The sequence below is a fragment of the Bufo bufo genome, chromosome 10 (genome assembly GCF_905171765.1).
Source record: "Bufo bufo chromosome 10, aBufBuf1.1, whole genome shotgun sequence".
Classification (NCBI taxonomy): Eukaryota; Metazoa; Chordata; class Amphibia; order Anura; family Bufonidae; genus Bufo; species Bufo bufo.
In genome coordinates this window covers 17,800,818-17,828,010 of record NC_053398.1, presented here as the reverse complement: position 1 = coordinate 17,828,010, position 27,193 = coordinate 17,800,818, and the positions used below count along the sequence as shown (strand labels likewise).

The 27,193-nt window shown below is 43.2% G+C and overlaps 1 protein-coding gene across 3 annotated transcripts in view; it reads right to left on the bottom strand.

The window, feature by feature from the left end:
- SHANK2 (SH3 and multiple ankyrin repeat domains 2) overlaps positions 1-27,193 on the bottom strand; it is a 514,254-nt gene that overhangs the window by 373,864 nt on the left and 113,197 nt on the right. For all 3 annotated transcript variants that reach the window (XM_040409073.1, XM_040409075.1, XM_040409074.1), the window contains exons 2-6: positions 25,086-25,314; positions 18,049-18,252; positions 16,872-16,943; positions 15,520-15,628; positions 13,619-13,770 (exon numbers count right to left, since the gene is read on the bottom strand). In XM_040409073.1, coding sequence (XP_040265007.1) covers positions 13,619-13,770; positions 15,520-15,628; positions 16,872-16,943; positions 18,049-18,252; positions 25,086-25,289 — 741 coding nt within the window. In that variant the 5' untranslated portion in view covers positions 25,290-25,314. The remainder of the gene's footprint in view (positions 1-13,618; positions 13,771-15,519; positions 15,629-16,871; positions 16,944-18,048; positions 18,253-25,085; positions 25,315-27,193) is intronic.

The following is a 27,193-nucleotide window of genomic DNA, read 5'->3' as shown; positions in this document are numbered from 1 at the left end:
ACCCACTCAGCTACAAGGTCACAGCTGATCCGAAGGGGTGCAGGGTGTTGGACCCACTCAGCTACAAGGTCACAGCTGATCCGAAGAGGTGCAGGGTGTTGGACCCACTCAGCTACAAGGTCACAGCTGATCTGAAGGGGTGCAGGGTGTTGGACCCACTCATATGAGATGCTGATGGCCTATACTGAGGGATCAATAGTAAAATCCTGGCTGTTGGATGAGCGTCATTTACCACAGCTAACATTTACAATTCCTCCATACGGTCAGCTGAACATGCATGTGTTCTCAGTAAGAAAACGGATGGAAGCTTCTGCCAAAGAAGTCATCTTCCCTATTAAAAAAAAAAAAAAAAAAGGATCAGGCAGTTGAAATCCAACATGCCTGATCCTAATCTCCCGCAACAAATCCCATCAGGGAAGAGTTGAGAGACCCCTGTACACATTAGATGATGGGATGGGCCCATAGGGTTTGGCCGACACACATCTACACATATATATAGCTGCTTAATTACATGGTGCCTATAAGGGGACACACAGTACCCCTACTACTGTGCCACATCACAGAGCCAGAGGCACTTAAAAGCAATGAGATGGAAGAAGTCACTAATTTAACGTGCCTCCATATGAAACCAGAGGAACACGGAGGCAAACTAAGGGATAATAGTAGTTTATGCAATAGAGATCCACAATATGTCCGTGGATATGAAATCTTTGCAAACTATTGGGGGGGGACATAGAAAAATACATCCCCCTAAAGTGGGGAAAATTGGCTTCTACCTCACAGTGTTTTTTTTTGCCTTCTTCTGGATCAACTTGCAGGATAACAGGCCGAACTGGATGGACAAATGTCTTTTTTCGGCCTTATGTAAATATAAATATAAGGGTCCCTCGATCTTCCATTTTATATGATTTCCTATAAATATCTATTTACAGAGATGTCGATACACAAATGTAAATGCCCGGTCAGGTGGCCTATTTCCCAATACCGAGGGACAGGCTGAATAATGCAGCAGGGAGGTGCAGTCTCTTAACCGGGGGACCTAATTGCATGGAAACAGTAAATCCATTTAGTGACCCTAATCTGTTCGGTGGGCGCACTGTGATCTGCCATATAATGTACCTGATAAGAGCTCAGAGGCCAAGTAATTTGCAATTTCCCTTTTTTTCACCAGGTGCATTCAGAGCAGAGGACATTGAAATGCAGAATATTGCCAGTAACACTGAAGCTAATGGAAGATTTCAAGACAGGTGACCCAGTAAAGTGCAGAAATATATGGAATTAAATTCAGGCCACGAGAAACCCTGGAGGGGCACCTGAAACTCAGAGATGAGAAACAGTTTGAGAATGCTCAGTGACACGACAAGTAACCCGAGGGTCAGCAAACCGAAAACGATAATATAACAGGAGAGGCTGATAGATAGATATGAGATAGATAGATAGATAGATAGATAGATAGATAGATAGATAGATAGATATGAGATAGATAGATAAGATAGGAGATAGATAGATAGATAAGATAGGAGATAGATACGGTAGATAGATATGAGATAGATAGATAGATAGATAGATAGATACGGTAGATAGATAGATACGGTAGATAGATAGATAGATAGATAGATAGATAGATAGATAGATAGATACGGTAGATACGGTAGATAGATATGAGATAGATAGATAGATAGATAGATAGATAGATAGATAGATAGATAGATAGATAGATACGGTAGATAGATACGATAGATAGATAGATAGATAGATAGATAGATAGATAGATAGATAGATAGATAGAGAGACATAACAAAAATTTCTATCTGCCCAGAGTACCCCAAACACTGCATATTTTTGCACCATAAACCCGTTTTTCGGGTCAACACTTTCCTTCCCCTGTTCCCGGCACCACTGTATTACGGCAGGATGTTTAGATACAGAACTTCCTGTTTTCGGCAGCTTCCTGTTGGGTTTTCTAACCAATCCCAGCATGCTTTGCTCTGAAACATTCCGCAGGGCTTGCTCTGCCAAGCTAAGGCTACTTTTACGTCAGCATTTTTTATTCAGGTTTTGAGATCCAGCAAAGGATCTCAAAACCTGAAAAAAATTCTTCCATTTCATTTCATACATCCGCATGCACCTGTTTAATCCGGATCCTTTTGTATTAAATAGAAACTGAACAAACCAGATCTGGTATTAAAATCATTGTAAGTTTATAGGTGTCCGATACGTTTTTTTCCATTGAACATGACATTGATCTTTATGCTCAACAAAACGAACCTGATGCATACTGATGGATCCTGATCAGTTTTCTCCCCATTGACAATGAATGGGGACAAAACTGAACCGTTTTGGCCCAGTTTTGAGATCCTCTAACTGATCTCAAAACCGGAAACCAAAAACGCTGATCTGAAAGTGGCCTAACATGGAGAGGGGAGATGTAGGGGGCGTTACTACAGCAGAAGTAATAGTGTGGCAGGAGGAGTAAGCCTTGAGAAACAGTACAGAGCAAAGCATGCTGGGACCCACCGGGAAGCTGATAGGAACAGGAAGTTCCTGCCAGGATGCAGTGATGCTGAGGTATATAGGGCAACAATATGCAGTGTATGGGGTACACTGGGGAGTTAAAGAAATATATTATGAAACCTGAGAACTCCTTTAATGTACTTTCACACAATTTAATTTAATAGAGAATCACTTCATTTAAAAAAAATCTGCCAAAACAGCTGTCAAGTCATGGCAACTAGAGGTTTCGCATCCACCTAAGTTGCAGTCCACTAACTTTTGTCAGGCAAAATCCATCCCTGGTTATAGAGACTCAGAAGACAGCAGCGAGAAAGCAGGCATGTCAGAGCTAGCCAAGAGCCTAAGCCCGATAAAAGAACTGCTTCTACGCTGCTTCTGAACATCACAGGAGTGCCCTGCCTTCCTGTCAGTGTGATCTCTCCCTCCTTATCTATTCTGTGAGCTCCGGGGCTAAAAACAAACAGTGAGAAGTAAGGGAAAGGATGTCACAGCAGTACAATGCTGGCAGAAGGGAGAGGCCCCTGTTTCTGGGTGAGATGCATCTAGCTGTGCAGCTGAAACAGGGAATAATATGGCTGAAGAAATATTAGGGAACAGTCAGAACTTCAGAGACAGATAGGATAGAGATTAGGAGCAAAAGGTTTAGCTCACAAAAAAGCAAGCGGTTTGAAGGATTGTCTGAGGGAGAGGTTGAGAAAGTTTGACTTTGACTCGATGAAATAATACACTGTGTCTCTGCACCTCTGTAGTATCTGTATGCAGCCTCCTGCTGTGCGCATGGGGTCTGATGGAAACCTACAAAGATACAATAAGTAACGCTCCTCCCTGCATACGTTTCTGTTCGCACCTCAGTTTGTCATTTCCCGTTTTCTGTTCGGTCATAGAAGTAGAAAACCAAAAATGCTAGAACTGTCACATGATGGACATGAACTGCATTGACAAGAGTGTGGGGATTTGCTCTGGTAGACAGGTTAGCGGATGCAGTATAGAGGCAAGGAACCAGGTTGTAAATCAAACTTCAGTGTTTGACTCACACTCAGCAAAACAGAACAGTCTTGGGGCTTGTTCACACACAGCAAAAACAAAACAATGTTCACCTGGAATCCTAGGTGTCGGTTCACACCTAGCTGAATGCCCAGCCACAGAATAGTTCATTGGCAGGCTTCTAGGCGGCCTGCACGCCTGTTTGCAGTCTTCAGCCTAGAGGACTCCACAGCTTCAGTCAGATGGAGAAAAAAACACACCACCTGATAGTGCTGACTGCTTTTTTAAGCCTGCCAAGACCCGGCCTGGAACGTGGGTAGCAGCCACCCACCCAGCACTTTGGCTACTCCCAGTAAGAGCCGTCCTGAATCAGCTTTACAGCCATACTAAACAGCTGAAGTGTCAGACTGCAAACTGCAATAATGACACTTCAGGGGAAAAAAACGGCTCTTACCTCACCGAGGCCCCTTGTTCCTTCCTACAAGAGATATGTTGTGGAGTCGTCATTTTTCTAAAAGAATATAGCAGGATGCTATTTTTCCCAGCAAGTATGACAGAGCAATGGCGGCTCTGACACAGATATTAACAGAGCCGGAGCAAGAATGAGTTATACCCTCTGAAAGCATACAAGAATGTGTCTATTCACTGACTGCAGGCACAGATCTAGGAATATAAAAAGTGCAGAACCACTGCCAATTCTCTGTAGCCACAAAGAGGCAAAGAGAAACTGCGCTCTCCCAGGCTAGGGGTCCGTGTACCACATGGCGGGCGTGTTTTCCAGCTCTGCGACCATTGGGGTGATTCGCCATTTACTGATTGATTGAAGTGTTTCCCAGCTTTTAAGAGCTGTCAATTAAACAGATATTTCGATGACTGGCCTATGCTCCATCATAATGACAGGTAATCAGCCGGGAGTGCGTCACTGCTGGGTGCGCGTAGAGCTGTATGACCCCGGTGAATCATCAGTATAAGGTTTACTTCACTCGCATGAGGCTTACAAGACATTTATAGATTTTGGATTAAAGACACGAATGTCTGACCCGAGTTATGGCTTATATTATAGTAATGCGCAGCCGTGCGAGCCTTCATTATGTAGATTGTGGGTTCTTCTGCTTTGTCGACACTGACACAATGTGGCATTAATTGGGGGGCATTGTTCTCTCCTAGATTTAGAAATGTGAGTAATCACTCTATATATTATTATAATTAATATTTGTGTCCTTGCAGAAGTATACACTGTATCACTAAATATAATCTCTTTTACTAATTAATAGAGACTTGAATAAAGTGCAGAAAATGAAATTAATGTGATATGTAGTAAGTGACGTCTCCCCTTTTTGATGCTGTCCTATATTCCTTAGGCCATAAGTATAAGATATGAGTCTTTTTTCATATTTTATACATTGCTTTTGAGTGGTATGTACACCACTGAAACCATATTTTTTTACTTAACCTCTTAAGGACACATGACGTACCGGTACGTCATGATGTCCTGGTACTTAAGGACACATGACGTACCGGTACGTCATGTGTTGTTCCGATCACTGCCGCCCGGCCGGCAGTGATCGGAACCCGGTGCCTGCTCAAATCATCGAGCAGGCACCTAGGCTAAATGCGCGGGGGGGTCCCGTGACCCCCCCATGTCGGTGATCGCGGCAAACCGCAGGTCAATTCAGACCTGCGGTTTGCTGCGATTTCTGCAGTTTCTGATCCCTGCGGTCCCTGACCGCGGGGATCAGAAACTTTAGTATTCCTAAAATAGATCTGTATCCCTCCCCCTGCACCCCCCGAGTGATTTTAGCCCGGTGGGAGGTGCAGGGGGAGGGTTGCGGGCAGTGTGGGCGGTGCGGGAGGCGGGCGGTGCGGCAGGCGGGATCGCGATCCCCCGCCCGCCTCCCCTTGTATAATCGTTGGTTTCTAGTGGGGATACCAGGGTGCCAGCACATTGCTGGCACCCTGGTATAAACGGCTGACATCTGCGATGCGATGTCAGCCGTTAACCCTTTCCATACAGCGGTCCGTACGGACCGCTGTATGGAAAAGGTTAACAGCGCAGGGAGCTCCCTCCCTCTCCCATCGGGGGGCTGCTGTGCCTTTGCAGCCCCCCGATGGGAGAGGGAGAGAGCCCCCAGAGAGCCCCCCTCAGCCCTGTGCTTACCCTTCCCCGTCTGCGCAGTTCTGAGCAGACGGGGAAGGTTCCCATGGCAACAGGACGCCTCTCAGGCGTCCTGCTGTCCATGGTGCTGAACAGATCTGTGCTAAAAGCATAGATCTGTTCAGTGTAAGTAAAATACAGTACAGAACAATATATATTGTACTGTACTGTATTATACAGACATCAGACCCACTGGATCTTCAAGAACCAAGTGGGTCTGGGTCAAAAAAAAAGTTAAAAAAAGTGAAAAAAAAGTAAAAATCAAAAAACACATTTATCACTGATTAAAAATGAAAAAAATAAAATTCCCTACACATGTTTGGTATCGCCGCGTCCGTAACGACCTGATCTATAAAACGGTTATGTTACTTTACCCGAACGGTGAACGCCATAAAAATTAAAAATAAAAAACTAGGATGAAATTGAAATTTTGCCCATCTTACTTCCCAAAAAAGGTAATAAAAGTGATCAAAAAAGTCGCATGTACGCCAAAATAGTACCAATCAAACCGTCATCTCATCCCGCAAAAATCATACCCTACCCAAGATAATTGCCCAAAAACTGAAAAAACTATGGCTCTTAGACTATGGAAACACTAAAACATGATTTTTTTTGTTTCAAAAATGAAATCATTGTGTAAAACTTACATAAATAAAAAAAAAGTATACATATTAGGTATCGCCGCGTCCGTATCGACCGGCTCTATAAAAATATCACATGATCTAACCCCTCAGATGACCACCGTAAAAAATTAAAATAAAAACGGTGTAAAAAAAGCCATTTTTTGTCATCTTACGTCACAAAAAGTGTAATAGCAAGCAATCAAAAAGTCATATGCACCCCAAAATAGATGCCAATCAAACCGTCATTTCATCCCGCAAAAAATGAGACCCTACTTAAGATAATCGCCCAAAAACTGAAAAAACTATGGCTCTTAGACTATGGAGACACTAAAACATTTTTTTTGTTTTAAAAATGAAATCATTGTGTAAAACTTACATAAATAAAAAAAATAGTATACATATTAGGTATCGCCGCGTCCGTGACAACCTGCTCTATAAAATTACCACATGATCTAACCTGTCAGATGAATGTTGTCAATAACAAAAAATAAAAACGTGCCAAAAAATCTATTTCTTGTTACCTTGCCGCACAAAAAGTGTAATATAGAGCAACCAAAAATCATATGTACCCTAAACTAGTACCAACAAAACTGCCACCCTATCCCGTAGTTTCTAAAATGGGGTCACTTTTTTGGAGTTTCTACTCTAGGGGTGCATCAGGGGGGCTTCAAATGGGACATGGTGTAAAAAAAAAACTGTCCAGCAAAATCTGCCTTCCAAAAACCGTATGGCGTTCCTTTCCTTCTGCGCCCTGCCGTGTGCCCGTACAGCAGTTTACGACCACATATGGGGTGTTTCTGTAAACTACAGAATCAGGGCCATAAATAATGAGTTTTGTTTGGCTGTTAACCCTTGCTTTGTAACTGGAAAAAAAATATTAAAATGGAAAATCTGCCAAAAAAGTGAAATTTTGAAATTGTATCTCTATTTTCCATTAAATCTTGTGCAACACCTAAAGGGTTAACAAAGTTTGTAAAATCAGTTTTGAATACCTTGAGGGGTGTAGTTTCTTAGATGGGGTCACTTTTATGGAGTTTCTACTCCAGGGGTGCATCAGGGGGGCTTCAAATGGGACATGGTGCCAAAAAAACAGTCCAGCAAAATCAGCCCTCCAAAAACCAAACGGCGCACCTTTCACTCTACGCCCCGCTGTGTGCCCGTACAGTAGTTTACGGCCACATATGGGGTGTTTCTGTAAACAGCAGAGTCAGGGCAATAAAGATACAGTCTTGTTTGGCTGTTAACCCTTGCTTTGTTAGTGGAAAAAATGGGTTAAAATGGAAAATTAGGCAAAAAAATGAAATTCTCAAATTTCATCGCCATTTGCCAATAACTCCTGTGCAACACCTAAAGGGTTAACGATGTATGTAAAATCAGTTTTGAATAGCTTGAGGGGTGTAGTTTCTTAGATGGGGTCACTTTTATGGAGTTTCTCCTCTAGGGGTGCATCAGGGGGCTTCAAATGGGACATGGTGTAAATAAACCAGTCCATAAAAATCAGCCCTCCAAAAACCATACGGCGCACCTTTCACTCTACGCCCCGCTGTGTGGCCGTACAGTAGTTTACGGCCACATATTGGGTGTTTCTGTAAACGGCAGAGTCAGGGCAATAAAGATACAGTCTTGTTTGGCTGTTAACCCTTGATTTGTTAGTGGAAAAAATGGGTTAAAATGAAAAATTAGACAAAAAAAATGAAATTCTCAAATTTCCTCCCCATTTGCCAATAACTCTTGTGCAACACCTAAAGGGTTAACAACGTATGCAAAATCAGTTTTGAATACCTTGAGGGGTGTAGTTTCTTAGATGGGGTCATTTTTGGGTGGTTTCTATAATGTAAGCCTCGCAAAGTGACTTGAGACCTGAACTGGTCCCTAAAAATTGAGTTTTTGTAAATTTCTGAAAAATTTCAAGATTTGCTTCTAAACTTCTAAGCCTTATAACATCCCCAAAAAATAAAATATCATTCCCAAATCAATTCTAACAAGAAGTAGACATATGGGAAATGTAAAGTCATCACAATTTTTTGGGGTATTACTATGTATTACAGAAGTAGAGAAACTGAAACTTTGAAATTTGCAAATTTTTCCAAATTTTTTGTTAAATTAGGTATTTTTTTGGTGCAAAAAAAAAAATTTTTTTGACTTCATTTTACCAGTGTCATGAAGTACAATATGTGACGAAAAAACAATCTCAGAACGGCCTGGATAAGTCAAAGCGTTTTAAAGTTATCAGCACTTAAAGGGACTCTGGTCAGATTTTCAAAAAATGGCCTGGTCCTAAGGTGTAAAAAGGCTGTGTCCTTAAGGGGTTAAAGGGGTATTCCCATCACAGACCATGGGGGCATATTGCTAGGATATGCCCCCATTATCTGATAGGTGCACCTATCTCTAAAACAAAGCCTAAAACGAAGCTGGCAAAGTGGTGGCCGGCAGTGCCGGATCCGGCCCCCACCAATCGTTCCTATTGGCCCACCGAAAATAGCCGAGCGACGCACTCAGCTATTTTCAGAATCCCCATAGAAATTAATGGGAGCGCACCACGCTTGCACGGCTACCGCTTCCATTCGCTTCTACAAGGCCAATGGAAATAGCCTATTTTAAGCAGCCCCATAGAAATTAATAGAGGGCAGCCGCGCATGAACGGTGCGCCCTCCTTCACTTTGCCAGCCGCGGGGATCAGAAACTTTAAAATGCCAAAAATTAAGATTTTTTTTCACCCCCCCTGCACCCCTGAATCATTTTATGCTGGCGGGTGGAGCAGGGGGGGGTTGCAGGCGGTGTGGGAGGCGGGCGGTGCGGCAGGCGGGATCGCGATCCCCCGCCCGCCTCTTGAATATTCATTGGTGTCCAGTGGGTATACCAGAGTGTCAGCACATTGCTGACACCACTCTCGTATAAACGGCTGACATCTGTGCTGTGATGTCAGCCGTTTAACCCTTTCCATACCGCGGTCCGTACGCTAACAGTCAGGGAGCTCCCTCCCTCTCCCATAGGGGGGCTGTTGTGCCTTTGCAGCCCCCAGACAGGATGGGGTCAAAGAGGGAGGGAGCCCCCCTCCTTCCCCTTCCGCTCAGTTGTGGCAGACGGGGAAGGTTCCCATGGCAACAGGACGCCTTCTCAGGCATCCTGCTGTCCATAGTGCTGAACAGATCTGTGCTAAAGGCATAGATCTGTTCAGACAAAGTGTAATTAAAATACAGTACAATACACTATATAGTGTGCTGTACTGTAATATACAGACATCAGACCCACTGGATCTTCAAGAACCAAGTGGGTCTGGGTCAAAAAAAAATAAAAAAAGTGAAAAAAGTAAAGATAATAAAAAAAACACATTTATCACTGAATAAAAGTTAAAAAAATAAAATACACTACACATATTAGGTATTTCCGCGTCCGTAATGACCTGATCTATAAAACGGTCATGTTACTTTCCCCGCACGGAGAACGCCATAAAAATAAAAAAATTAAAACTATGAGAAAATTGAAATTTTGCCCACCTTACTTCCCAAAAAAGGTAATAAAAGTGATCAAAAAAGTCGCATGTACGCCAAAATAGTACCAATCAAACCGTCATCTCATCTCGCAAAAATCATACCCTACCCAAGATAATCGCCCAAAAACTGAGAAAACTATGGCTCTTAGACTATGGAAACACTAAAACATGATTTTTTGTGTAAAACTTACATAAATAAAAAAATTGTATACATATTAGGTATCGCCGCGTCCGTGACAAACTGCTCTATAAAAATACCACATGATCTAAACTGTCAGATGAATGTTGTAAATAACAAAAAAAAAAAAACGGTGCCAAAAAAGCTATTTCTTGTTACCTTGCCTCACAAAAAGTGTAATATAGAGCAACCAAAAATCAGATGTACCCTAAAAAACCAGTCCAGCAAAATCTGCCTTCCAAAAACCGTATGGCATTCCTTTCCTTCTGCGCCCTGCCGTGTGCCCGTACAGCAGTTTACGACCACATATGGGGTGTTTCTGTAAACTACAGAATCAGGGCCATAAATATTGAGTTTTGTTTGGCGGTTAACCCTTGCTTTGTAACTGAAAAAAAAATTTTTTTATGGAAAATCTGCCAAAAAAGTGAAATTTTGAAATTGTATCTCTATTTTCTATTAAATCTTGTGCAACATCTAAAGGGTTAACAAAGTTTGTAAAATCAGTTTTGAATACCTTGAGGGGTGTAGTTTCTTAGATGGGGTCACTTTTATGGAGTTTCTACTCTAGGGGTGCATCAGGGGGGCTTCAAATGGGACATGGTGTAAAAAAAAAAAAAAAAAAAAATCTGCCTTCCAAAAACCATACGGCGCACCTTTCCCTCTACGCCCTACTGTGTGCCCGTACAGTAGTTTACGGACACATATGGGGTGTTTCTGCAAACTACAGAATCGGGGCAATAAATATAGCATTTTGTTTGGCTGTTAACCCTTGCTTTGTTACTGGAAAAAATTAATTAAAATTGAAAATTTGCCCAAAAATCTAAATTCTGAAATTTTATCACCATTTGCCATTAACTCTTGTGGAACACCTAAAGGGTTAACAATGTTTGTAAAATCAGTTTTGAATACCTTGAGGGGTGTAGTTTCTAGAATGGGGTCATTTTTGGGTGGTTTCTATTATGTAAGCCTCACAGTGACTTCAGACCTGAACTGGTCCCTAAAAAGTGGGTTTTTGAAAATTTCTGATAAACTTCTAAGCCTTGTAACATCCCCCAAAAATAAAATATCATTCCCAAATTGATCCAAACATGAAGTAGACATATGGGGAATGTAAAGTAATAACTATTTTTGTAGGTATTACTATGTATTATAGAAGTAGAGTAATTGAAACTTTGAAATTTGCAATTTTTTACAAATTTTTGGTAAATTTGGTATTTTTTTATAAATAAAAATGATTTTTTTTTACTTCATTTTACCAGTGTCATGAAGTACAATATGTGACGAAAAAACAATCTCAGAATGGCCTGGATAAGTCAAAGCGTTTTAAAGTTATCAGCACTTAAAGTGACACTGGTCAGATTTGCAAAAAAATGGCCAAGTCCTTAAGGTGAAATAGGGCTGAGTCATTAAGGGGTTAAGGACTTATCCCATGTAGTAGGGGATTATTCATAGACCCTACAGGGAAATTTCCAGTGGGCAGATACATTGAGGGGTAACAGAAAGTAAATTCCAAAAGTAACTTTTTTCATGCTAAATTATATAAAATCAGCATTTAATGGTGGCACAACCTTTTCAAATGTATCTAAAATATGAAGAAACTTAGCAAATAGTCGCGATTAAAGGGATATTGCTAGCGTATGTTGCTAAGATATTGCATCACTCTCTGATCGGTGGTGGTCTGACCTTTCTTGAGAATAAGGCTACTTTCACACTGGCGGCAGCAGGGTCGGACAGGCTGTTCCAGCGGGGGAACAGCATGTCGGATCTGTGCTAACGCTAGCCCACCGTGCCGCCGGAAGTCCGCTCCAGCCCCATTCACTAAAATGGGGGCGGGCCGGAGGTCCGGTGTTCCGTTAGATTTCCCTACCTCGTGAGATTTCCCTACCCTCGTCACTTCCGGCCGCACCGAACATGATGTGAGGAGGTGTGCCGCGCCGCGCACAATGACGGGGTAGGGAAATTTCACAGCAGAGTTAACTGGACACCGGCCGACACTGCGCATGCGCCGGGAGCATCACAAGCGGTTAGGGTAGGGAAAAATTACAGGCCAGTGCGCAGGCGCGGTGATCGGATGGATGTTCTCAGCTGGACACCGGCCGACACTGCGCATGCGCTGGGAGCCTCACCAGCGGTTAGGGTAGGGAAAAAGCACTGGCCCGTAATTTTTTCCTTCCCTAACCGCTGGTGAGGCTCCCAGCGCATGCGCAGTGTCGGCCGGTGTCCAGCTGAGAACATCCATCTGATCACCGCGCCTGCGCACTGGCCCGTAATTTTCCCTACCCCGTTGTTGTGCGCCTGCGCGGCACACCTCCTCACGTCATGGAAGGGACGAGTGTAGGAAAATCTCACGAGGTAGGGAAATCTAACGGAACACCGGCCGCAGCACAGCAAACGGGCCGAGAGGTGGCCGGACAAAAACCGCAGCATGTTGTCGTTTCTGTTCGGCATGTGGTGGGCTAGAGTTAGCACGGATCCAGCAGGCTGTTCCCCCGCCGGAACAGCCTGCTGGACCCTGCTGCCACCTGTGTGAAAGTAGCCTAAAGCGGCCTCATCACTGGAGTGGTGCTGCATCCCTTTCTCTGGTTTTCTATGCACAGCGTAGCTTCCAATCATCCTATGCACAGAACTCACTTCAAGGGGATGGATCCGTCCGCCATCCCTCAGCGTGCGAACAGAGCCATAATATTGTATCCTCTAAGTGCAACGCTGCCTGTGATTTTCCCAATACACTGAACATCGCACACGTATTTATCATAAACTTACAGAGATCTATATTGCATTTACTGTGTCATATATAAAAAATGAATGGTGCTCCCAGAAAACCTAAAGCAATAAAAAAAATGTCAGGTCTGATCTCTCTAAAATTAGTGTTGATCTGGATTTCCAGTCTGCAGGGACCCTTTTTATCTTTAAAAAAATGCTTATATTTTCCAATCCATTGTAAATCTCTACCAGCCGTGTGTTCATGATAATCCTGTTACTACAAATGGTAGAAAAGAGCAATAAAATGTTGATATACAGGAATTAGAATCATTTCTGGTATTTAGTTTCCTGATCGAGTTCATCAAGATAATGAACAAACAGAGATAATCCTTAACCCCTTAATCACTTAATCAATTTTTTCATGTTCGTTTTTTACTCCCAGCCTTCCCAAAGCCAGAACTTTTTAAATTTTTATCTATACGGAGCTGTGTGAGGGCTCATTTTCTGCGGGGCTATCTTTATTTTTCATTGATTTTGGTGTGTGATGACTTTTTGATCACTTCTTTATTTTTTTGCGCCTCCAGATGCCGTGGTCACATGAGTTTGCTTTTTTAAAAGCAGACTCATGGTTAGCCATTTCCTACAATAAACCAACTATGCAGCCTCCAGAGAGACCAAAGAAGAGGCGAGAGGTGACAAAGTGTCACAGGCAGTTCTAACACTTGGAAGGGCTCCCAGCAGGTGCACCCATGCAATTCGGACAAAGATCCTAATGATTTGTCACCAATCTCTGGAATAAGACAACTACTTTAATGCCAGAAACTTTTGCAAAAAAATAAAATAAAAAATGGCACAACCAATTCCCTTAATAGTGCCATTAGTTATCCTTCAATTTTTACATTAAAAATCAAAAGATACAGCATACTATCAGAGTCCCATGATTGCAACCCGGGAGCAAGAGAACCTACCACCAGGGCTGTCTGTGTTTTTGCTCGGGCAGCTTTGTGCAGTGCAGTCATTCCATCCTTGCTCCGGAAATCCAGGTGAGCGCCGCCATTACGGAGAGCTTTAATCACTTCTACGGAATTGTCCAGTTGGGCGGCCAGAGAAAGCGGAGTTTCTGTGGGGAGGAAGGAAACAGATATATAGATTCTGGTGACAGGACTGCTACACGCTCATGTCGGCCATGCAGTTTTTTGCTGTAATCTATGCAATCGGCCCATGCTGCCCTTCTTCATCAAGCCCTTCATGTATGATCCACATGCAATGAATTCAGCTTATAGCATCTTCCAAGCCACGTAACCCTGAAGGTCTAGCGTATAACATGCAGCGATTCCATCCCTGAGTGCAGGATATGTGGGCACATTTACAGAAGAGGGGGCTCCACAGAAGACCGCTCGCAGTCATAAGAACACTACAAGTCTTCATATCATGGGTAAGTTTCACTTTACAGGATGGGGAATCGCTAAAATCTCCATCAACTTCCCTCCAAACCAAAAAAATATATAATTACACAATGTGAATGGGTATTAGCAGAGGGAAGTACACAATATACAAACTGTGGGGCTCATTTTTTAACTAGGGTACGCCTGCTTTCTGGTCTAAAAAAGTCACATTTTTGCAACATTTTGGTCTCTATGTCAATTCTGCAAGAGATCTATTTTCTAGACAAAAACTCCAGATTAGATAGGGATTTTGGCACATTTACTATGTGCAACTTTTCAAAATGTTGCAAAACGGTCGCTTCTCACGCCAGGCAAACCCCCGCTCTACATTTACACCTAAAGGTGTAAACCACATAACACTCATGCCACATAAATTATTAAGGTGCACCAGTTCATAAATTTGGAGCAGACACACAAAGCAAAGCCAGACTTAAAACCGACACAAAAACAACCTTAAAGGGGTTGGCTCACTTCAGCAAGTGGCATTTATTATGTAGAGAAAGTTAACACAAGGCACTTACTAATGTATTGTGATTGTCCATATTGCCTCCTTTGCTGGCTTGATTCATTAATGACATTATACACTGCTTGTTTCCATGGTTACGACAACCGTGCAATCCAGCAGTGCTGGTCGCGATTGCACACTATAGGAAAAAGCATCAGCCTCTCTGGTGGCCGGGACCGTGGGTGTGCACATATTTTTTTTTATTTTTTTTTCTGTAGTGTGCAAGCACGACCACCGCTGCTGGATTGCAGGGTGGTCGTAACCATGGAAGCGAGAAGTGTAAAATGTGATGAAAAAATTAATACAGCCAGCAAAGGAAGCAATATGAGTAATAACAATACATTAGTAAGTGCCTTGTATTAACTTTCTCTACATAATAAATGCTATTTGCTGAAGTGACACAACCCCTTTTAAATGATAAATATCAAGCGATATGTTGTGGTGCTCCACTAATATTTCTTGTTATTGATATTTCCCAAGGGAATTTCTGGAAATTTAGGAAAGTGCTTCATAGCAACTATTGGTCACTGTAGTATTGCAAGTTATTGTGACCCCTTGTGACTTTAATGCTTTCCTATGAGGGGTAAAAGCTGCAGACAACTTGTGGTGACTGTAAGAATTCAGACCATGTCAGAATGAATTCCCCCAGACCAATGCCTGCAAGTGTCACACAGCAATCCCCCAATGTTGCACGAACCACGACATTAAAGCACCAGCTCTGTAAATTCACAGCCAGTACTTTAGTTGAGTACACAATAAAATGATGCAAAAGCTACAGGCACTTGCATTACATTAAATTGCATTTACAAATTATAAAAAAAAATCCCTGTACAGTATATAGCATCCAGCCTACGGGAAAAAGAACAATACAGGTCCTATACGTTGCCACCAAGTATATGCACCTCTTCAAATAACTTACCACCCGTTTCCGGATCATGGTAATTTGGGTCCAATCCCCGATCTAACATTTTGTAGACTTTCTCCGCTGAACAGTGCTGAATGTAATCCATAAATTTCCGTAAATTAGCCTGGAATCAAAAAGAAGCGGTATAGAAAATATTCACAGAAGTGACTTGTCATTATGCGAGTTTCAGGGAAACATCATTTTATGCGCAGTAACCCATAAACCTGAAATATATTATTAGTTCTTCACAGCAAAACCAGTTGTGTACACAGAGGGGAAGGAAACTTCTTGAGTAGAATCAAAACTTAAAGGGGCCGCACCGTTGTCCACAAGCCCTGACAGATTTTATTGATGTAGTGTACCGAGTCCTCATTCAGAATCTGCTAGAAGTAACACAGGACGATGATCACAAACAGTGCTTCTGTGGATATTTCCTCCCCCCAACCACCGCCCCATGTAAAATATGTTGCTGATTATCTGACAAATGAGCAAAGGTTCATTTGCTGGATGATTACATCTTTTAAGCTGCATTAAAGGGGTTGTCTTATTGGCATATTGCTAGGATATGCCACCAATGTTGCATAGGTTCGGAGGTGGGACCCGCAACCACCTCCAAAATGGGCTCCAGCGTGCTCTGCTCTTTTTGAAAGTCCCATAGAAATGAATGGAAAATGCACAGCACAAGTGCGACCACCGCTCCATTCGCCTCTATGGGACTGCAGGTGATAGCGGAGCCAGCACTTGGCTATGTTTGGCTGTCCCATAGAAATTAATGGAGGGCAGTTGCACGGGTGCAGCTGCTTTCAGCTCATTTCGGGGATCCCGTTATGGATAAAGGGATATGCCACTAATATTTCAAAAAACATGCTTGTTTGTCGGCAGCACATTGTCCCATGTAAACAGAGGATGTGCTGCTGACATAAAAATGTATGGGGGCAAACACGTTCTTCTCCAAACTAAATATAAGTGTGGGTTACAAGAGCTGATTGGCGTGTTATTTTATCGCTCAGCACCAGGCAGCATACCTAAGGACCCTTACACCCGCCAAATAGCCTTTCCTCCAAAAAGTGGCAAACGGGCGGTCTGAGAAGAAATCTGTGGAGTCACGAGATCGCTTTTAGCCAGTTGCCAGTGAAAAGGATCATGTGAGTTCTAGACCAGCAGGACACTAGATGACGGATCCAGAACCCATATTACAGGACACATGTGACTGATGCCTGATAAGAAATATCACACAGACACATTATCTCAGAACAATGACCCGGTGATACATCCAGATACCAGAATAATAAGATCTTTGCCATCACGTTATACCATTAGATTTTATGCTGATTACAGTCTCTACATTGATGATACCTTCCACGTACCTTGGTATGTAGCTTTGCAATCTGTTTCTCGTCAATACTTGATTGCTTGTACAGTCTTTTCTTATAACGGAACTGCAAAACAACAAGACAATTATTAGGCTTTGTGTATACTGGTGTATAATACTGTACAATAATGGGGGAGACTTATCAAAAACTGGAGTAGTCGCTCACAGTCGCAGCAACTAATTTTCATCTTACAGGGAAATGAAGGCAGCAGGCTGATGTGAGCAACATCAGTTTTGATAAATCTCTACCAATGTGTCAGTCAGTACTTAAAGGGGATGTTTCACCGTAAAAACCCTTTTGGGGATGATCACTCCGGATCTTGTATCTAAAACCTCAGTGGATCAGCTGTTATTACAGGGAGAAGTTGCAGTTATCAGTGGTCTACCTCTATGATGATCTTACTATATTCATTAAATGCCGTTGTGTCATGGTTTTTGCAGCATGACCGTAATATGTGTTTACTTCGTGTAGCCTATCTCGACATAAAAGTGTGCACAGTTTTTATGTGGTTTTAGGAGTTAATGAGCTTCACTTGTGCGATTTGCGGGGGGAAAAATGTGGCAAAACTCAATATACCCTCTTCAAAGGAGAGTTCTAATTCAGATAAATCCCTCAGATTGCAGCAGGTCCAGTTGTAATTAGAGGAGAGGCACCACTGGGTAAAAGCCCCTGGATGGAGCAGCCGATTGTTGGGAAGGATGCGTTCCCTCGTGCTCGTCAGTGGAGGAGGCCGCTGCATTTACATGCAGAGATTTCTTCCACAGGAGGGGGAGGAGTGATCGTTAATGGCATCGATCGTCCCCATAAAGAATCATTGATTGCCGGCAGCAGAGCGTGACTAGACAGAACGATCTGCTGCCGGCAAACGATGATTTAGGCGACCGCACTAACTGTCCTATTACCTGATAAATAAGCGTTTCACTCGTTAATGGGCGGAGGATTGCCGCTTATAAGCATTTGTACAAACGTTTGTCATAATCAGTACGAACAAAGTGCTTCGTTTAGGAGTCTATTAATTTTCATTGGACATCTGCGTTCTGAAAAGCAGTGTTGCGTGCTCCTTTTGCCTTTCCCTAACAGGGGCAAAGCTGCGAGTCCTGATCATGGTCTCCTTCCACCCCAATTATAGTAGCTCAATATGCCTGGGAAGTATAAGAGACAGTTCACTAACCTCCAAGGAAGGCACACCTCTGCTCATCGGTTGAGGATATTCCCGCAGTAGTCGCTCTTCATCGAGAAACTTTCCGTCTCTACCATTGCTGAAAGGCTGGTAAAGGCCGTAGTTGAGAACATCCTTCAGGCTTTGATTGAGAGTACATAAGATCCTCTGCTTTGCCACCCAAACAGTGGCATTGGGGTTAAACCGGACACATTTCTGCAAACAGGAGTGAAAGTTGATCAGATGCTGCCACATTAGGGATTTAGCCGCTTGTCTTTTTTTTCTAGTTTCGAGAAAAATTGTTATAAAAAAGAAAAAAAAATCCTATGCAGTCTTCTCATTTCAACAATAACACAGAATGTTACGGCTCTGTATACTGCATAAAAATGACAATGTACACCTTCTAAACCAATTTTTAAGTTGCTTGAATAATGCAACACTGCAAATAGTCTGCCCTAAAAATCTACTGCTGTTACAGCTGCTAGGCAGATCTACGTGTCTCCATGGTAACAGACAACAAACAAACCCTCTGTAGTCTGATCTTGCAGCCATTCTACCTGTCTCCTACTTCCTGCCAATATAATAAACACCTGTTAGGTAGAAGTAAGAGTAAAGTAGAAGAACATGGGGTTGCAGTATCAAACTACACACTGGATTTTGACGTTTTAGGGTACTTTCACACTAGCGTTTTTCTTTTCCGGCATTGAGTTCCGTCCTAGAGGCTCAATACCGGAAAAGAAATGATCAGTTTTATCCTAATGCATTCTGAATGGAGAACAATCCGTTCAGGATGCATCAGGATGTCTTTAGTTCAGTCACCGAACGGCGTTTTGGACAGAGGAAATACCGCGGCATGCTGCTGTATTATCTCCGCCCAAAATTATGGATCAGTTGCCGGAATGCCGGATCCGGTATTAATTTACATTGAAATGTATTAGTGCCGGATACGGCATTAAAAAATACCGCAATGTCGAATCCGTCCTTCGCATGCGCAGACTGGTAAAAATGTTTAAAAAATTATATAACGGATCCGTTTCTCCAGATGACATCCAGAGAGACGGATCTGTTCTTGCAATGCATTTGTAAGATGGATCCGCATCCGGATCCGTTTACAAATGCTGTCCGTTTGCATGCAGACGGCTGGATCCGGCAGGCAGTTCCGTGTTTTGCGGACAACAATAGTTATATTAATGGCTGTACGTGCTGTTCCGCAAATTGCGCAACGCACACGGACGCCATCCACAATTTGCGGACCGCAAAACACACAATGGTCGTGTGCATGAGGCCTTACTGTGGAGATCGGCATAGTAGCTGTAGTTAAAAGAAAAAAAAAAAGTAGGACATTTTAATTGTTAAAAGGTTATTGGCACGTTTTACAGTAAATCTATCCCTACACACGGGATTGGGGATAAGTGCTGGGAATGAGGAGTCCCGGAATCCTTTCTCCAAAAGAAGTGACAGAGTACGTCGGCCCACCGCTTCATTTACTTCTATCAGACTAACGTAGACAGTTCTTGGTCAGCTCCGTAGACAAGAATAGAACGGTGGGACCGCTCAGGGACTCCTCACCTCAGCAGCAATGGGAGTCCCAGCAGACGGGCCCCTTGCACTCTGACATTCATAATTTATCCTCTGAATGCGTGAAAAACAATTTGGGGATAACCCCTTTAAAGGCCATCTGTCAGCAGATTTGTATCTAAGAAACTGGCTGACCTGTTCCATGTGCGCTTGTCAAAGGTACAAATCTGCTGACAGATGCCCTTTCATGTCAGCCAAGCCCACAGATTTCAGCAGAAACTATCTAAGCTGTGTGGGGGTGTCCCGTCTACACCCTGATGGCAGATCTCAAGGGAAAGATGAATCAAGCAGTTGGATTTCAGCATGCGCAATCTTTGTTTTCTCAGGGAAAATAAGCAACGTGGCGGCAGCTTATTCCCCACTCCCCATTAAGAACACACGCATTCTCCTCCGAGTGAAGGGGTTTGGGAGGGAGAGCAGCTGGCACAATACGCATTCGGCTGGCAGCTATCTAAGTTTTATGGCCGGCCGTAAATCATAATCTAATGACATTGTGAATGCGCCTCCATTATACGTGCAGTACAATAGCCGCACTTTCTTCTCAATCTTCACATTTTTCAGTCATTCCTTGGAGATGTTACAAGCAGGTTTATCAGATTTCTGTAGCTCGGAGGCTAAGCGTCCTCTGATACTGGTCTTATTGAATCAACAGCGCTGCGCAAAATGTTCAAATACCGTATATAAACTGCTCTCTCCAAGGAGCGTCAGACCGAAGAATGCACATTATGAGTGTAATAATGTTGTACTAGAAGGTTGCCGTGTCTAAAGTATACGATCTCTCCATTTACTGTCTATTGTCCCCCGTTATCAGCCATTTCAACCTGGGGAGAGGCCGAACGTAGTATTCATTAGTGACGGCCAGAAGCACTGGTCACTGCAAGTGCGGTCAGAAGCAGCAGCTGCAAAGAGGGGACAATATAGCAGGTGACTGAACCGGTCCTTCCTGGCAATCGCCTGCTCGTTAGTAGAGGAGGCTGATGCATTTACATGCAGCAATCGCCTCCATAGTATGGGAAGCAGCGATCAGCGACTCGCTGTCTGTCGGTAGGAACTGCCTGCCGGATCCAGCAATCTGTATGCAAACGGATACCATTTGTAGACTGATCCGGATCCGTCTCTCCGGTTGTCATCTGTAAAAACTGATCCAGCATTTATCTTTTTCACATTTTTAAAGGTCTGTGCATGCGCAGACAGCAAAACCGGATCCGTTTTTCCGGAACACTTAGGGCCGGATCCGGCATTAATGCATTTCAATGGAAAATAATGCCGGATCCAGCATTCCGGCAAGTGTTCCGGAATTTTGAATGTCCAAAAACCGTACTGTGACTGAACTGAAGACATCCTGATGCATCTGGAACGGATTGCTCTCCATTCAGAATGCACTGATCAGTTTTTCTCCGGTATTGAGCCCCTAGGACGGAACTCAATAGCGGAAAAGAGAAACGCTAGTGTGAAAGTACCCTTACTCACCGCATACTAAGCACAGCGCCGCACATGGTATAGTGGCTGTGTTTGGTATTGCAGCCCAAGCCCATTCACTTGAATGGGACTGAGTTGCAAATAGGCCATGTGACATCTCTGGCTTAGGAAGAGGCCGATCAGAGGTGATCAATATTAAACTCCAAGAAAAACTAATTTAACCCTTTTAAACCATTTTCATATTCCCTTAGTGAATTCTAAGAGGGGTCTTCTGTTCAGGATCCTCATCTCTTGCCTCAGCTACAAAGAGCGTCCCCTTCTCTGGAGGACCTGTCCTGTATTACACAGACCAGCCATTGATTTGAACCGGCACTGCAGGGAAATGGCCGCAAAGCTTACTGGATTGTACGCAGCCATAGAGACTATTTATAAAGCTCCTTGTGAGTTTGTGCTTTTCTCACAATGTCTCGACAGTAAATTATTACCCACTTTCATTAAAAAAATATGTACTTGCATGAAGCTCCGTCCCACACTCCCCTAAGTTACCTAATTTGTATCATTACACTTGAGGACTGGAAATCTGTCTAAACACATTCTCAGCATCGCCCGTGGGTTGAGTATTGCTTCCTGCGTCTAGGGCTGTGCAGAAATGGAAGCCGAGATGCTAAAAAACAAGGGGGGTATTTTAATACTGACTAATGGACCCGTCTGATGTACTTGCACTATATGTCCATGAACTGCTTAACCCCTTCACCCGCTTCCAAGGCCATAACGTCCCCGTTTTCTTATGGGAATAGCCCTATGAGGGTTTGAATTTTTTACAGGATGAGTTGAATTTTTTTGGGGTACATCTAATGAATTGCATAGCTTTTACAACATTTCTGGGGTGACGGAGTGAAAGACGCATCAATTTCGTTTTTTGTTTTGTTTGTTTTTTGTGTTTTTTTTTATTCTTATGCCATGCAGCCATTCAGCGAGCGGTGTGGCACAACGGAGGTGATTTATCAAGAGACTTGACATTTTTTTAATTGTAAAGTCTCTCTTTGACTGTCTTTACACGCCTCATCATAAATTGGCCGAATCTTACGGCAGCGTAGGTGGAAATCTAAGACCTAACTAACTTTATTCAGCGGGTCAGTGCTATTACCCCCATAACAATTTTATTTTTCAGCTGCTGGGAGCTGAGCGAGGGCTTGTTTCTTGCAGGGTGAGTTGTGGTATTTATTGGTGCCATTTTGGTGCACACAACTACAACCGAATACAAATGAGTCTATGTTCATTTTTTTACAGCTTTTTGGGGAGGTGGAAAAAATAAATATTGGCATGTGATGATATTATTGTAATGGATCATTATGGACACTGCGATTCCAATTATGTATAGTTTTTTACATTATTTATGTAAATAAAAGCGAAAAAGACAATCGTTCAGGTTTTTTTTTACTTGCATTTTTTCCACTTTTTTTCTTTTCATTTTTTTTTCTTTGTCCCACTAAAAGACTTGAAAATGTGTCTTCTGCTCATATAACACTTATATAATAATAATGACTCCTCTATTCCAGGACATTATGTCAGTTACTTTACTCTAAAAACTGACATTTTAGTCCTCAAGCACACGACCATGTTCGACGGCCTGTAAATTGCAGATCAGCAAAACACGGATTCTGTTCGAGTGCATGCCACCATTTTTTTTCAAACTCCAGTAGAAATGTCCTATCCTTATCCACAAAATCGACAAGAATAGGACGAGTTCTATTTTTTTGCAGGGTGCAGAACAGCCATACGGATGCGGACTGCACAAGGTAAGCCATACACACTTTTTGCTGCCCATTGAAATAAATGGGACTGCATCTAATATGCAAAAAAATGTGGATCTTTGGGGGTCCTATGACCTGGACCCCCACCGATCTGCTGTTTTGAGAGGTACCAGCACTTCTGTGAGTGACGCTGCCTTCTCGCATCTCACCAAGCACAGCGCCGTACATTGTATAGTGGCTGTGCTTGGTATTGCACTCAGCCCCATTCACTTCTATGGGACTGAGCTGCTCCTCGGCTACGTGACCGATGAACATGGCCTACGGAAAGCTGTGAGAAGGCCGCGAATCTCACAGGAGCGCCGCTGCCTTCTCAAACAGCTGATCGTGTGGGGTCCCGGGTGTCTGACCCCCCACTGATCACCTATCCAGAGAATAGGTCATCAATAAAAAATTAAAAAAATCTCTCAAGACCTTTTTAATGCCTATTCAGCCATGCCAAAGGCAAGACCAAATAGAGACTGGTACAAGGCAGACCTAAGGGCCATAGCAACACCTTGTCAGCTTACAATCACATCTAAACACTTAGATGCCACAGTAAATCATTGCCAGCAACATCCAAAGGGTTAAATGGTGTGGACACAGCATCTGAGCCTGCGCAACGACAACGCCATACATGTATGGCGTCGTGCGCTAGCTACCTACCTGCAGCACAGGTAGGGATTAAAAGGGGTATTTTACTCAACAATCCCTTTAAGATAGAAGAGTTCCCAGTAAAGAATCCCCCGCTGAGACCACCAGCAGTAACCTCTCGGTGAATCCAGAAGCAAGTGCTCAATTCCCCTGCAGCGCAATTACTGGGAAGATGAAGTAATACACAGGCCCACTGAAATCAATGGACTTCAACTTATCTTGCACATTACTGTTTAGATAAACCTTTATCTTGGGAGTGGGAAGAAGGGGGGGGAGTTGATTGTTAGCAAATGGTGCAACCAAAGTGGCTCCAGAAGACCATCAGTACACAGAGATATCTGGATGCCAGCAGATTTTAACTGGAACCTGAAGCAAAGCTACAAAGGAATTTTTCTGCTGGGGTACAAGCTGCCTGCCAAGTGGGGCCCCTATGATCAGCACGATACAGGGAACTTACTATGCAAAAAAGACTGTCTAAGGCCCCTTGCACAAGGTCGTTGTGGTTCCGTTCCGTGCATTGGGGACCGCAATTTGCGGTCCCCAATGCACGAGCAACGTTCGTGTGGCAGCCGGGACGGACCCAGACCTATTCAACTAGAATGGGTCCGTGATCTGTCCGTTCCGCAAAAAGATAGAACAGTTTCTATTTCTTTTGCGGAACAGAAGCACGGATCGGAACCCCACAGAAGGACTACATAGTGCTTCCGTGGGGTTCCGTTCCGCACCGCATCTACGGATTTGCGGACCCATTCAAGTCATTGCTTCTGCATCTGTGATGCGGAATGCACATGGCCGGTGCCCCGTGTATTGCGTAACCACCGTATTCGGCCCGCAATGCAGCCACGGGAGCACAACAGCCGTGTGCCAGAGGCCTAAAGCAAACAACTACATTCAGGTGAAAGAACTGGCTCTGTCTGAACAGGGGTTAAATTCTACAGAACGGTTACTAAAACTGCTCTGCTCTAAAGGGGTCAATATACTTGCAATATCTGGCAGCTGAACACTCATTTGGCTGATCGGTATCTCTCCCAATATTTCTACCCCCTCTAAGGACCCCCTCCCTCATACACAGGCACACCCTCATTTCGGCCAAGTATGCTGGTGTTTTAAATGGCAAGAAAGGAGAAAGGATCAGGAGTTGGAGTTTACCTTGCCTGTTCCTTCTTTTTCCCTTCTTAGGGAGTCATGAGGCCTCCGTACACATTAGACCGTTGGTCTTCCCCACCAAAAACGGGGGTTCAGTCGGCAATAGTCTCATGTGTATGTGTTTATCAAAGATGAGCTGTCATCTCTCCTGACATGTCTATTTTACCAATAACTTGAATCCCCCATGTAAGAACAATTCTGGAGCGTCTATTCTTACGACGCTATGTTGTGGCATTCCTCTAATATTCGTTCTGGAAGTTCTGAATAAATTAGTAGCAGTCTGCAGTGGAGGTCCAGCTGGGTGTCACCAGTTGGGGTGTGTGTCCTTGCCAGACACAATTTAGGCTCTGTAGGGACACACTCCCAACTAGTAACACTCACCTGGATGGACCTTGCTAGTAATTCATTCATAAATTCTAGTTTAGTGAGAAAATAATTGATGCACTTTCCAGACTGACTTACAGTTTGCTGCAGATCAGGGATTACAATCCTGATGACCATGGTGTTGGTCTGAATATCCTCCAGCCTGCTGGTTGGACGCTCGGCCGTGGCCCTGATGGTGTCATAGATGGTCTCCTCTTTGGAGCTGTCTGATTCGGACTCCATTGAATAGTCTGAAACGCTCTGCGCCATCTCATCTTCACTGGACGTGGGGCTGCGTGGCATATTCAGCGTCTTTCACCGTGAAAGGCTACAGAACAAAAAACATAAAAAACAATGCAAATTTTAAACTGGGATAAAAAAAAATAAACAAATACTGTAAATGGTCTGTTTGGTTCAGACTGGTTTTAAGCCATTTTGACAAATCCCAAATGTGGAGGCAAGAACAGTGTGTTGGAAGAGCAATATTCACTGATCACATGTTGTTGCTGTGCACAGATTTTCCGTAGAAACAGTAGAAATACAGCAGTTTTGCAAAATAATTTGTATGAGAGATGAAAATTTAAAGCTAAAAACGTGGTTGGTAAATAAAAGGGGTTGGCTAAGTGATCAGTGTGGTTCCGACACCCCCACCGATCAGCTGTTTGGAGAGTCTGCCTCCTTGCAGCATACCAAGCACAGTGCCATGCATTGGATAGTGGCTGTACTTAGTATTGCAGCTTAGGCCGATTTACTGCTTGAATGATACTGAGCGGTGCCTAGGCCATGTGATCGATGTACTTGATGTCAATGACGTAGGAAGGAAGAGGCTGTGCAGCTCCGTGGTCTCTTCAAAGAGCTGATGCGGGGTGTCAGTCCTCTACCTATCTGATACTGATGACCGACCCTTATGACAGGTCCCTAATAAATGTGCCCCTATGTGCTTAAAGTTACTCTATAAAATTCTACAGATTTTCAACCCCCCACCCCAATAAAAAAAATAAAAATTAGAATACAAGGTGCAAATTTCCGCTGTGATTTTTCAACTACTGTTCAGGACATCAGACAAGAAGGGTCTTCTCATCGACTACAATGGAGCGCGATCTCTCCCACCCAACTTGAAGATACGCCTCCGGTAAGAGTGATTACAGACGAGTGCCGGGGGAGCTGTCTAGCTGCAAAATCTACTTCAGTGCTAGTTTTACCTTTCCTAGCGTCCTGTGTCAGTAGAAAAGTACGGAACCTTTGAAGTGGAGGTGACGAGATGCCCTTTTCTCGGTTCTGCCTTCCTTTAATGTCTTCCTAAAGCTGCGGCATGTTTAAGCTCCCAGAGGATCACAAATCAAAGGTATCCTGCAATACCTGTTTAACTCGACTCCGCGCATCGGTCCCTTCCGCTCGCTATCAATCACAAAGTGTGAATTAAAGAGGCGGCGACGACTCGGGCATCTGTAACCCTTTGAGACCCCAATCTTGCAAAACAGGAGAATTCAGGCTCTGCGTAGATGTGAGCCGGGCCCCTGGCAGTAGCAAATACACAAAGATTTACCACTGACAACAATGTTAAAATCTAATTTTATGTATAAATTTTATGTGTATATATAAAAAAAAAAAAAAAGTAAATAAAGTTTCTATTTTCTTTCCTTTTGGGCAAATTCACCTACAAGAAAAATCAGAAATATGAACCTAAAATCCGAGTTATTTTTATTTCTCCAGTCTCAGCGGGACTGCTTTATAATATTCTGCTTGATATAACGCATATGTTAGGATTAACATTTTTGGAAAGATTAATGCTGAAATGTGAGCTGAAAGAGAAAGGCGTGAAAATTCAAATACCGCAGGTTGATGTTACGCATTTGTAGCTTGCGGGCACCGCGCACCTGACAACTACACCGCTATCTGGATTCCAGCAAAAACTTATTTCCCATTGTTATTATTCATTAGGAGGACAATATGAATACAAAAATAAAAGCGTGTCCGGTGTATGTTGTTATATATGTTGTTTTTTTGTTTTTCTTTTTGCTTTTCTGTTTCAACACTGGAAAATGCACTGCATATGTGAACTGAGCCTAAAGCAGAATATGAGCACTGTATGTAGGTTAATAAGCCACACACAGGCCCAACCGTTTGTAAATGATGTCCCATCTGCTAAAGCATAGAAAGACCATTTATTTTGCATTTTATTAGGATATTTTGTGTGGACTCAAAAG